Source organism: Dipodomys merriami, unplaced genomic scaffold (genome assembly GCF_024711535.1).
Source record: "Dipodomys merriami isolate MVZ:Mamm:240054 unplaced genomic scaffold, mDipMer1.0.p SCAF_477, whole genome shotgun sequence".
NCBI classification, from domain to species: Eukaryota; Metazoa; Chordata; class Mammalia; order Rodentia; family Heteromyidae; genus Dipodomys; species Dipodomys merriami.
This window is the reverse complement of record NW_027206043.1, coordinates 371,585-385,073: the sequence shown is the minus strand read 5'-3', so window position 1 is coordinate 385,073 and position 13,489 is coordinate 371,585. Positions and strand designations below refer to the sequence as shown.

General features: G+C 49.2%; 1 protein-coding gene and 1 pseudogene across 1 annotated transcript; both read right to left on the bottom strand.

Annotated features, from left to right (window-relative positions):
• Positions 1–3,768: 3,768 nt before the first annotated feature.
• Positions 3,769–4,707, bottom strand: LOC138808814 (olfactory receptor 7G2-like). The gene has a single exon (XM_069995023.1). The coding sequence runs from the start codon at positions 4,705–4,707 to the stop codon at positions 3,769–3,771; it is 939 nt and encodes a 312-aa protein (XP_069851124.1).
• A 7,504-nt stretch (positions 4,708–12,211) lies between these two features.
• LOC138808813 (olfactory receptor 7A10-like) lies at positions 12,212–13,180 on the bottom strand (annotated as a pseudogene).
• Positions 13,181–13,489: the final 309 nt, after the last annotated feature.

Genomic DNA, 13,489 nt, shown 5'->3' with positions numbered 1-13,489 from the left:
AGTGTGTGTGTGTGTGTGAGAGTGTGTGTGTGTGTTGCAGCCTGTGATGTCAGCCTTGTATTGCAGGACAGTGGGAAGAGGGTGAACTCTAGGGAGAACTATGCGGGATACTATGGAGTAGGCCTGGGAGGGTTTGGGGAGATAGGGAAGGGATGTTGACGTCAAGTAAGAAGCAAAGAGCGGGGCCAAAATTGGAATCTAAGCCATGAAGACTGAATCACTCAGCTCAGAAAGCACCACAAAGCCAGGTAGGTGGGTAGGGGTGACTGTGTGGTGGCTGCTTCGGGCCATGTTTTCAGGTGACTTCCTTCCCAGGGGATGAACTGGAACCTGTCTTCTATAGGAAGAGGGAGATGTTTTCAAGCAGGTGAAAAGAAGAGAGATTGTGGGGAAGGTGTAGACCAGAAAGACCCCTGCATCACTGTGTTTGTTGTAGTAGTTCCCAACAACACATGAATGGATAAATAAGAATGAAATAAGTACTCAGAGGCCAGTCATCCCAGCTACTCAGGAAGCTGAGATCTGAGGATCATAGTTTGAAGCCAGCCCAGTCAGAAAAGTCTGTGAGACTCTTATCTCCAATAAACACCAAAAAGAAAACTGGAAGTGGAGCTGTGGCTCAAGTGGTAGAGCATTAGCCTTGAGCAGAAAAGCTCAGGAACGGGCACACACAAAAAGAATGAGATCCTGTCCTCAGGAAAATGGATGCAATTGGAAGACATGCTATTGATCATGACAAGCCCAGCTCACAAAACCCAACATATTCCACGATATTTTTGGTGCACATCTTGCTTTTTTTGTCTGTTATGTAAGACCTAAATGAGCAGCCAGTCTCTTTCTCTGTTCTCCTTTGCATTTCCACAGAGGTATGTGAATGTATTCCTCTATGAGAATAATCAAATATGGAGTAAAATGAAAGAAAAGGACTGATTCTGACATACATAAAATGGTAGTGAGGGGAAGGTAAAATTAAGTGTAAAACAACTGTATTAAGCATTAATAGTGATATTAATAACTAAGCATATGTACATATTATATGGATAATACAATACAGAGTTTCTAATCTCATTGATGATGGCCTAGAAATGAAAGAATGTGTAAAGAATGCTTCTCTAAAATGTGGCCCATTGTAAATGTCCAGCTATTCAGGAGGCTGAGATCTGAGGATTGTGGTTCAAAGCCAGCCGAATCAGGAAATTGTGAGACTCTTTATCTCCAGTCAAATACCAAAAAAATATATCCAGTAGTGGAGCTGTGGCTCAAGTGGTAGAGCCCTAGAGTGAAAAAGCTCAGGAACAGCACCCTGGCCCTGAGTTCAAGCTCCAGGACATTCTCTCTCTCTCTGTCTCTCTGTCTCTCTGTCTCTGTCTCTGTCTCTGTCTCTGTCTCTCTCTCTCTCTCTCTCTCACACACACACACACACAAACACAAATACTAAGTCTGAAGCACACCATTTCACTTCTGACAAGGTTTTCTTTGTATTGAGTTAGGGATGCTTTTGATGGGTTAGGTGACAACATACAATACTGTTTATCTGAAGGGAAATACAGTAAGTCACCTGCTTTACAGACTTTTTAAAAACTCAGAGGAGCAAAAGACCTTGCTATGAGAGTAAATAACGAGCTTTAAGGACATATTGAGAAAACTCCACATAAAGTTCCTGGCTGGACAGAATCACTCTGAATGCACAAAGACAGAAATATTCCTTCGGGTAACATTTAAAAGGGGGATGAGTGAAACAGTCTATCTAGAAAGAATCCAAAGTTATATCTACAATGAATCTAGAAAATGTCCTCCAAATGCCGCTGAGTATAGAAAATGGGCAAATGAAAAGGAATTTCAGTGGTTCTCCATCTCACAAATCATAAACGCCCTCAGCTCACCGCAAGGTCGTCTCTTCTTCCTCAGTACCTGCAAAGTCCGTGGCCCCCGCTCTACCTGTGGGAGACGGTTTTATGCATCTCGATCCTCCTCTAATTGGGCTGCCGTTGCTGTCCGTTCCCAGCCCGGGACGACGTCCACGGCTGCGCTCAGCCTCCACGTCCCTTTGTAGCATCAGCGAGTGAATTAACCCAGCTAAGCAGTGGCCGCAGCCGCCTCTCAGCCCTGGGCCCGGCTGCGGTGGCGCTCTCTTGACCTTAGGTAAACGTCGGAGGCTTCCGTCTGTCCGCAGCTCTTCCTCGGCACCAGCTGGGCTCTCAGACTCCCCTGGGTGGGATTTCATGAGTGGAAGGTTCTGTGTGGGAAGAATTCTCCCCAATACCAGTGAAGGATGGAAGATGGCAGGGAGTGGATTAGTATTGGGTCTGGAGCAAGATGGGGTACCCCAAAGCTAGCCAGCTTGTGTGGCCCAGCCAGGGACACACTCACACTCACACGCACACTCACACACACTCACACACACACACACACACACACACACACACACACACGGACAATGGCAGAAGTGTTCACAGCACTGTGAATCTGCGCTTTAGGTTCCTTTCCCTTCTGTTCCCAGCCTGAACTTGTCATTTCCCTGGGGGAATTTACCAAGAAAGCATATTTACTTTCTTTCAGATTATCCCCAAGACAGCTAGTTAAATGTCAGTTGAATCAGGAGTTACTACTAGTCCTGCACAGATCTCATCTCCTAATGCTTTATCCCAACTCTCCATTTAAGCTTTCTCCAAAGTCTAAGATTTTTCTGGCCACTGGTGGCTCATGCCTGTAATCCCAGCTACTCAGGAGGCTGAGATCAGAGGATCGTGGTTTGAAGCCAGCCTTGGGCAGAAAAATTCATTTGATCCTTATCTCCAAGGACCAACTGAAAAGCCAGAAGTGGAGGTGTGACTCAAATGTTAGAGAGTTAGCCTTGAGCATAAAAGGTCAGGGACAGAGCATGGGCCCTGAGTTCAAGCCCCAGGACCAGCACAAAAATAAAAACAAAAACAAAAGCAGTAAATTTCCAAACCATCCCCTTGGCACTGAGATGTCAAATTGTGTGATGGAAGAAGGGCGCCGGTGGCTCACGCCTGTCATCCTAGCTACACAGGAGGCTGAGATCTGAGGATCTCAGTTCAAAGCCAGCCTGGGCAGGAAAATCCATGAGACTCCTATCTCCAGTGAACCATCAGAAAACGAAGAGGTGCTGTGGTTCTAGTAGTAGAGCGCTTGCCTTGAGCTGAAGAGCTGAGGGACAGCGCCCAGGCCCAGAGTTCAAGCCCCATGACCGACAAAAAAAAATTGAGTGATGGAACTGAGTAAGAAGGCGATGAACATGATTTCCTGAGGGTGCCATTTTCCAGGGACACTTCAGTGATTTATCTAGTTATGTGCTCATTTGAATTACAGTCGATGTCTATCAGCAAGCTGCGGGTTGCAAGGCAGGAAGATCCAACCACGGGAGCCGGCTGAATCTAGTTTATCATTTATGTATTTATTTATTTATGTTGCCGGTTGTGGGGCTTGAATTCAGGGCCTGGCAACAGTCCCTGAGCCCTTTTGCTCAAGGCTAGCACTCAACTAGTTTGAGCCACAGAACCACTTCCTCCTCCTCTTCCCCCTCCTCCTCCTCCTCCTCCATGATTAGTTGGAAATAAGAGTCTGACGGGGACTTTTCTGTCTTGGCTGGCTTCAAACAGTGATCCTCAAATCTCAGCCTCCTGAGCCACTGGCACCTAGCCTTCCCTCCCACTCCCCCAAGAACAAGGCTAAGAAGGGCTCAGTATTCCATCTCCCTGGTATTTCTCCGATTCTGAAAAACCACAGTTGATGAGATTGATGCAGTCACTGCCCAGGTGGCACCCCGGTGATGAGCTGTCTCAGGGCTCCCTTCATTTCCCTGTTCCTCAAACTGTACACAAAGGGGTTCAGCATTTGAGGGACCACGATATACATCACGGAAGCCATGGCATTTTTAGTGGGGGACGCGGTGACCTCGGAACTCATGTACACCCCGATGCCTGTCGCATAGAATAAGCACACCACGGAGAGGTGAGAGCCACAGGTGGAGAAAGCTCTGTGCCTTCCCCTCCCGCTTGGGATCCTCAGCACGGAGGTGACGATGTGACTGTAGGAGACGATGATCCCCAAGAGAGGCACACCGGCGAACAGGCTGGTCCCCAAATGCACCAGCAGGATGTTGATGGACGTGTCGGAGCAGGAGAGGCCGATGACCTGGACGAGTTCACAGAAGAAATGGGGTATTTCCACATCCGGGCCGAAAGCCAGCGGGAGCAGCAGCAGCGTGTGGAGCAGGGCGTTGCCCGTGGCGATGCCCAGGCAGAGCAGAGCCAGGAGGAGGCAGACGCGTGTGCTCATGACGATGGCATACCTCAGGGGCTGACAAATGGCCACGTAGCGGTCATAGGCCATCGCCGCCAGGAGACAGTTCTCTAGCCCGCCAAACACCAAGACAAAGCCGAGCTGGGAGAGGCATCCGGGGTAGGAGGCGCTGTGGTCCCGGGCTTGGATGTCCACCAGCATCTTGGGGATGGTGGTGGTGCTGATGCAGAGGTCTGTGATGGAGAGGGTGGAGAGGAAGAAGTACATGGGGGTGTGGAGGTGGGCGTGGGCGCCAACGGCCAGGATGATGAGCAGATTCCCCAGCACGGTGACCAGGTACACGGACAGGAAGAGGCTGAAGACCAGGGGCTGCAGTGCTGGGTCCTCGGTCAGGCCCAGCAGGAGGAATCTGGGAACGCCTGTTTGGTTTGTGGCTTCCATACCACTGCAGGATCGTAGGAGGAAGAAAAGGAGAGGTGAATGGAGCAAAAGACAGGTTTCCTCCCGAGCAAAGCTGGTGTTGCACGTGGGAGGTGTGGGTGTGAGCAGTGGGCGCCATTTTGGACTTGGATGGCACCGAGGTCTGGGGTGAGGAGCAGCGAGGGGGCTTCAGCAAACACGCCTGGACCAGCTGTCCACAGGAGAACGGACGCATTTCCACAGAGATGCTGCGGCCACACCCGGACCTTTGCAGCCTGCCTCCATCCTCCTCCACCCTCTTCCACCCTCCTCCACCCTCCTCCACCCCTCCTCCACCCTCCTCCACCCTCCTCCACCCTCCTCCACCCTCCTCCACCCTCCTCCACCCCTCCTCCACCCTCCTCCATCCTCCTCCACCCTCCTCCACCCTCCTCCATCCTCCTCCACCCTCCTCCACCCTCCTCCATCCTCCTCCACCCTTCCTCCACCTTCCTCCACCCTCCTCCACCCCTCCTCCACCCCTCCTCCATCCTCCTCCACCCCTCCTCCATCCTCCTCCACCCTCCTCCACCCTCCTCCATCCTCCTCCACCCTCCTCCACCCCGCCTCCATCCTTCCCCACCCCTCCTCCATCCCGCCTTCACAGGCCTTCCCATGCCCCAACAGCAGCGCTTGTGCGCACCCTGTGGCCAGGGACGGGATTGCAACCAGAAAGCAGGTGTGGATTGCCCTTCAGAATGAGTGCCTATTTTCAGATGAGAAAGGACTCATCACTCGGGTCTTCTGAAAACAACCGGAGCTGCCCCATGGCCACATGAAGAGACCCCAGACCCCAGGTGAACGAGTGCCTGCTGTCAGCACCATGGGCTCAAGGGGACGAGTCACAGACACAAAGTAACTTCTTTTTTTTTTTGGGTCCGGTTGTGGGGCCTGAACTCTGGGTCTGGGCGCTGTCCCTCAGCTCTTCAGCTCAAGGCGAGCACTCTACCACTTGAACCACAGCACCACTTCCGGCTTTTTTCTTTTTGCTTATGTGGTGCTGAGGAATTGAACCCAGGGCCTCAGGCATGCAAGGCAAGCGCTCTACCACTGAGCCACCTTCCCAGTCCCACAAAGTAAGTTCTTTGCTTTCTCCACTTCTTTCCCCCTTGTCCTGGGGCTTGAACTACTGACCTTGGGCTTCTTTTTGGTCAAGGCTAGCACTCTACCACTTGAGCCACAGCTCCACTTCTGGCTTTTTAGGGGGTGGTTTATTGGAGATAAGAGTCTCATGGGTTTTCCTGCGCAGGCTGGCTTTGAACCATGATCCTCAGATCTCAGCCTCCAAGTAGCTAGGATTATAGATGTGAGCCACTGGTGCCTGGCTCAGCCTCTCATTTTTTTGGAAACAGCATGTTGTTGAGGTTCATTCCGCTGTATTCATATATGTCTTTCTATAAAATACCCTTCAATTCCCTTTGTCTCCTGGTGCCTCCTCCTTTTATCCTCCTCTTCCTTCTAACTCCTTCTTAGCCCCCTTTTATATCCATATCCCATTACTATGTCAGCATCATCACCACCATCACGACTACTTTGGGTTTACATTGTACAAATGGATGAGAACGGGTGAGAGTGTCTTCGTGTGCTCAGACTTCACAGCATGGTCTCCAGAGCCATCATCTCCCTGAAAATGGCACAGTTCTGTTTCTGTGTGACTGAGCCACCGTCTATAGCTAGAGTCTTCTTCAGCCACTCTTGGTTGGGAGGGACGTGGCTGACCCACAGTCTGCCTCGACACAGCTGGATGTGGAGATAGCTTTCTCGCACAGTGATGTCACCTTCCTTCAGGTATATCCCCAGGCATGCTCAGAAAGGTCGTGAGAACGTTCCTCAAAAGATCTGAGCACCCACGAGGCTGAGATCTGAGGATCTCAGTTCAAAGTCAGGCAGGGCAGGAAACTCTGTGATACTCATCTACAGTAAACCAATAAACACAGAAAATGGAGCTGTGGCTCAAGTGATAGAGCGTCAGCCTTGAGCAAAAATGGTCAGGGGACAGCACCCAGGCCCTGAGTTCAAGCCCCAGGACTGGCATCCACGCAAAAAGAACTAGTCATCTAGCTTCTGTCTTGCTTCTCTGACTAATCTCCCCTAATGTCTCAAGACATTACAGATCCAAGCTTCCTAAATGACCAGGGGGTCTCTTAATTCCCTTACAGTTTCTTCTTGAATATGGTCCCATGCTTTCCCTTGGGAAATCTCTTCTGGAAGTTCCTAGGGGTCCTAACTTTAGGTATATCCACCTCTGCCCATTCAGTTAACAGAAGCAGGTAGAGATTTCCAAGTGGATGTGAGTGACCATTAGAAAATTCTGCCCAGAGGCTGGGCACAATCACTCACACCTATAATCCTAGCTCCTTGGGAGTCTGAGACCTGAGGATCGCTGTTCAAAGCCAGTCAAAGCAGGAAAGTCCATGAGACTCTTATCTCCAATTAACTACCAAAACCTTGGAAGGGGAGCTGTGGCTGAAGTGGTAGAGTGCTAGCCTTGAGTGAAATAGCTCAGATCTTCATGGGAAATTTTCCCTTGAAGGAAAGAGGCAATGTACAAGCAATGAACACCACACAGATGAACACAGAGGCATTAAAGTAAGCTGTGGGTTTTCAGAAGGGAGAGGCTTCTCAGGTAATACAGACTCAGATAAACAGGTGTTTTACCAGGTGTCCCTGGGGGGAACGGTCTTCCTCTCCTGGGGGAAGAGAGAGAATGTGTGTCAGCGATGATCATTTGATGTCATGTTGGACTCACTCACGCACCATGGATTTGATCAGGGGATTTCTGTTTTGTTTTGATCATGGAGCCTGAACTCTGGGCCTGAGCGCTGTCTCTCAGCTCTTCAGCTCCAGGCCACAGCTCCATTTCCGGTTTTCTAGTGGTTTATTAGAGATAAGAGTTTCCTGGCCTTTCCTGCCCAGGCTGGCTTTGAGCAACAGTCTTCAGATCTCAGCCTCCAGAGTAGCTAGGATTATAGGCGTGTGCCACCAGTGCCTGTGATTACTCTTTTTTTTTTTTAATCTTTATCTTTATTTTATTTTCTGATGTTGGTTCTGGAGCTTGAACTCAGGGCCCGGGTTCTGTCCCTGAGCTTCTTTTTGCTCAAAGCCAGCGCTCTACCACTGGAGTCACAGGTCCACTTCCAGCTCTTTTTTTTTTTTTTTTTGATAGTTCGTTGGCAATAAGTTCTATGGATTCTCCTGTTCCAGCAGATCCTTAGATCTCAGCCTCTTGAGTAGTTAGGATTACAGGCGTGAGCCACTGGTGCCTGGATGGCTGGTGGTTTATTTCTATATTAGCTGGGTGTCAGTCCAGGCAGAGAAATCCGTGAAACTCTTATCTCTGTTTAATCACCAAAAGCCAGAAGTGGAGCTGTGGCTCAAGTGGCAGAGCATTAGTCTTGAGGTCAAAAACTCAGGGACAGCTCTGAGGCCCAGTTCAAGCTCCAAGACCAACACACATGTGTGTGTGTTCACACACACACACACATACACAACTCCAAACAACCAGCCTCCAAACAACAACAACATCAAAATCCTCTCGATTTATTACCATTCTGTAAGTATTGGTGACTCCAAGGACCACCTGATTTTTGAGGCTGTACAGTAGGTCAGGTTAGGGATGAGCAGAAGAGGAGGGGCAGGGCTTTGTCAAGGTGGAGAATTCTGTCTTTTACTTTACTGTTTGATTTATAAAAGACTTGGAACCTTGGTTAATTGTCAGAGAGGTGAGGTGAGGTCATGTGCCCTTACTAATTGTAATCTCTGTGTTGGTGCTGGTTAAAAAAAATACTTGGAAACCCAGGGCTGGTGGCTCACGTCTGTATCCTAGCTACTCAGGAGGCTGAGATCTGAGGATCATGGTTCAAAGCCAGCCCGGCAGGAAAGTCCGTGAGACTTTTCTCTCCAATGAACCACCAGAAAATGATGCTGAAGAGCTGAGGGACAGTGCCCAGGCCCAGAGTTCAAGCCCCATGACTGACCAAAAAAAAATATACTTGGTAGATTTAGGAAGTCAAAGATAAGGACTAGGGAGCTCTAGGGCAAGGCTCACTGTAGCTCTTTCTCCTTCCCCAGAGTCCGCTCATAATTCCCTTTTGGAAAGTGACAGAACAAAAGCTTTTTGTATAGCCTCAAATCCAGAACTCACAAGGGAAATAAGAGGAGGAACGGACTGTTAGGGACTGACTTATGTCCATCAGTCCCCCCACTCCCAAATTCATATGCTGAAATCTTAATCTCTAACACCCCAGAGCTTGACTGTATGAGGAGAAGATTCTCCAAAAAGATAATCAGATTAGAATGTGAGTACTGAAATATGGTGTCTGGTGTCTTTACAAGAAGAGATTTGAGGCTGGGCACTGGTGGCTCACACCTGTCATCCTAGCTACTCAGGAGGCTGAGGTCTGAGGATTGAGGCTTCAAAGCCAGCCTGGGCAGGAACATCTGTGAGATTCTTATCTTCAGGTAATCACCAAAAACCTGGAAGTGGAGCTATGGCCCAAATGATAGAATGCTAGCCTTGAGTGAAAAAGCCTAGGGACAGCTCCTAGGCCCTGAGTTCAAGCCCTAGTACTGGCAAAAAAAAAAAAAAGTAGCCAGCAAATACACTCATATTCACTCAGACCCAAACCCTACAAGAGTGCTGTGCAGCAGCCATCTGGTTTGAAGAAGGACCTATTTCTTCCCTGGGTGAGAGTTGGTCAGAGGTGCTGGAGGCTTGGTGCCAAGGAGGCTAAGGCTTTGTGAAGTGAGAGACACACACAGGTGCCCAGACAGGCAAGGCGGCCATTCTCATTATCTGAAGTCTGTCCCCTCCTGTCTCCCCAGGAGAAAATCTCACCAAGCAGGAATGTCATCTTGTTCAACTACTCTGGAGAACAGTATGGAGGCTCCTCAAAAGATTAAACATAGAGCTCCTTATGACCCAGCACTTCCACTCCTGGGCATCTACCCAAAGGACCACAAACCAGGTCACACTAAAGCCAGCAGCACAATCATGTTCATTGCTGCATTGTAAACCATAGCTAAGCTATGGAATCAACCCAGACGCCCCCTCAGTGGACGAATGGTTCAAGAAAATGTTCCAAAGGAACACAAGCTTCATGGTCTCCCTCATTTGTAATAACTAGAATACATGTAGGATATTCTTAGCAGATGATCACAAGGGCTCCATACCCTATGACCATACAAAATGATGCTTATCGAAATGAACAAGAAATGGAAACAAGAGTTTTTTAAATTGTGCTGTTTGAAGTTATTTTTTCCTCCTTTGATGTATGCCCTGTTGTCACTGTTCATGGTTCCCGTACCCTTTGTCTCATATGTAAGTTTATCTGACTTGGGGAAGGGAAGGGGAAATCCCAGAAGCCATGGGACAAAGTGTGAACAGATTCAGCAGTGAGACTTGCTAGATACTCTCTTGGAAATGAACTTTACAACTTGAGGGGCCGGGGCGGGGGGGCCAGGGAAGGGAGGGAGAAAACGAGAGAGGGGGGACACCGTTCAAAAAGAAATGTGCACCTGTACATCACCTCTACAGCACAATACAATAAAATCTCACCAAGCACCAGCTCCCATTTCCCGAGCTGTGAACCAGCGTCTGGCTGCCACGGCGGATGCTCCTCACCCGGGTGCTGGTGAGCGGCTGTGTTCTTAGGACAGACGGGCACAGTGCTGGGGAGAGCAGGATTCTGTTCAGGCTGAGGCTGGGGCGGGTGGTGTCCTCGCTGGGCGGGGCTGGGGTAGGGGGACACGTGGCCACGCCCCCAGCCCTGCCAGCCGCTTGCTCACCACACCTGCTATTTTCCCTTCCTCTGTTCCCAGCAGTGCCTGTCCTTAGAGTCTGGGGAGGCCAGAGCCCTGCTCCCCTGGGCAAGGCCAGGCGTGCGACATCCAGTTCTCTGCTCAACTCTGTGTCATGCACTATGAACACACTGCACACGGTGCTTGTCCCTCCTGCCCTCCCTCCCTCCCTCCTCTTCTCTCCTTTCTCCCTCGACTTCTTCCTTCTCCCTAACTTCTCTCCCTTCTTGCTATTACACATGTGATTCTTTCTCTCTTTCCCCTCCCTCCCATCACTTCCCTCTCTGCCTCTCTCCTCTCTCTTCCTTCCTCCTCCTTTCGCTCTCTCCCTCTCTTTTCTCCCTTTGTCCCTCTCTTTCTCCCCCCTCTTTCCCTCTCTCTCCCTCTCTCCTTCCCTCCCTCTCCCCTCTTTCTCAGAAGAGCTAGATGTTGAACGCAGGGCTCCATGCTTGCTAGACACATGCTCTCCCATTTGAGTCATTCAACCAGCCCCTTTTAATCTTCTGTCTTGGTTATTTTTTTCTTTTTGAGATAGGATTTCACTGTATGCCCAAGCTAGCCTGGACTGTGAGCCTCCTATTTGTGCTTCCCCGTGTCACCGGGATGACAGGCATGAACTACCATACCCAGCAGCTGATCAAGATGGAGTCTCATGAACTTTTTTGTCTGAGATAAATAAGCCTTCGACCATGATTCCCCCAATCTCTCTCAGCCCCAAGTAACTGGGGTTATAGGTGTGAGCCACTGCACCCAACCCAACTGTTGACTGCATAATATTCTTAAGGTACACGGAGAAAAATATTCCCAACACAGCTTATGTGAATGAAATATTTTTAAAGTAAACTATAGTATACATGCTCATTCAAATAAAAATTAAAAATGGACAAAAAACCACAGGCACAGCAAGTTCTCCCATAACTTCAACAAAAGATTGTAATTTTTTGCTTAGAAGTTTTTTTTTAATTGTAAAGGTGACATACAGAGGGGTTATAGTTATGTAAGTCAGGTAATGAGTATACTTCTCTTTGCACAGAACCCTTCCCTTGTTTTCTCCCAGTTTTCCCCCTCCCACTCCTCCCTTTCCCCATAGGCTGTATAGTTCATTTCTAGTGTCTAGCGGTATCATCGCTGAATTGGTTCAACCTTTGTCCCACCACTTCTGGCTTCCCCTTCCGCTCCCCGAATCAGATAAATTTACATACAAGTCAAAAGTACAGAAATCACTAACAGTGACAAAGTGTGTGGGGGAAAAGAGTCCTAAAATGGAAAATAAAAAACTCCTTGTTTCCATTTCTTGGAGTTCATTTCAGTAAGCATCATTTTGTACGATCATATGTAGATAGCTACTGAGCCCTTTTGATCCCCTCCTAAGAACATCCTCCTTTGGTCTCACTGTGTGAATGGTTAGACTCCTGTTTAATTTATCGTGTCCAAGTGTAGTTTTTTGTCTTCTACTATCCCTTGGGTTTACTCACAGATGTATAGGCACATTGCAGTTGTTACACATGAGGGGAGCAATGCAGCCTTATGCTTCTTTGGGTTTGGCTTACTTGTTTTCCAAGCCTTTCCATTGCCTTAGGAGTGGGCGATGCCATTCTTTCTGAGAGAAGCGTAGCATTCCATTGTGTATATAAGCCACATTTTCTTCATCCATGTGTCCACTGAGGGCTTTCTTTTCCCCTTGTAGTCAGATGCCCTTTCTCACACCCAGGACCATGAGCACCTGCCTCATTTTCTTCTCAAGGAACATGGCCAGAGCCCTCTTGAGGTCCTTGTTCCTCAGGCTGTAGATGAAGGGGTTCAGCATGGGGGTGACCACCGTGTACATCACCGAGGCCGTGGTACTTGAGTGCGGGTTTTGGATTACCTCAGAACTAAAGTACACACCTAGGAGTGTGCCATAAAACAAGGAGACCACGGACAGGTGAGATGCGCAGGTGGAGAAGGCCTTGTACCTCCCCTGGGCCGTGGACATGGCCCGGATGGAGGAGACGTTTTTATAATAGGAATAAAGAATAACAACCAGGGCACTCCCACCCAGCAGCCCAGCCACACAGTACAGCGCTATGTTGTTGAGAGAAGTGTCAGAACAGAACACGTGGGCCAGCTGGTTAGGTTCACAGAAGAAGTGTGGGATTTCCAGAGCCTTGCAGAAGGACAGCCGCTGCGCCAGGAGGCTTTGTAACAAGGCGTTCAGGGCGCTCGTGACCCAGGAGCCCAGCACCAGCAGCACACAGGGCCGGGGGCTCATGATGATCACGTAGCGCAGCAGGTGACAGATGGCCACGAAGCGGTCATAGGCCATCACCGCCAACAGGAAGTTGTCCAGACCCACAAACAAAGTGAAGAAATAAATCTGGGCCACGCAGCCCGCGTAGCTGATGGCCTGGCTGTGCGTCTGGAGGTTGAGCAGCATCTTGGGGACGGTGGTGGAGGTGAAGCAGATGTCCACCAGGGACAGGTTGGAGAGGAAGAAGTACATGAGCGTGTGCAGACGGGGGTCAGAGATGGCTGCCAGGATGATGAGCAGATTGCCGAGCACGGTGAGCAGGTACATGGACAGGAAGAGGCCGTAGAGGAGGGGCTGCAGTCTGGGGTCTTCTGAAATTCCCAGAAGAAGGAATTCTACAATTTGCGAGTCATTCATTGTTCACATGTGGTTGAAGACCCCCTTCTATGGTTAGTATATGCTCATGAAAATGCTAAAAAAAAAGAGAGAGAGAAAGAGTATATAGCACAATAAAACCATGCACACTTGACCAAGATACTGCTGTGTCTATCCTACAGCCAAGACCTGAATTCTGAGGTTTTGTGTGTGAATCTGCTCCTCCCTTTGGTATCTTCGTCACGATGATTGGAGTTTTCTGCCCACCACTTAGTATCTTCCCTGGAGATGAAACATTCAACATGTTTTGTTTTGTTTTTGTTTTGTGGATCTGTGCTGGTCTCGTGGCTTGAACTCAGG

Excerpts from the sequence above, each read along its gene's own strand:
- LOC138808814 (XM_069995023.1), bottom strand. The coding sequence starts at position 4,707 with ATGGAAGCCACAAACCAAACAGGCGTTCCCAGATTCCTCCTGCTGGGC.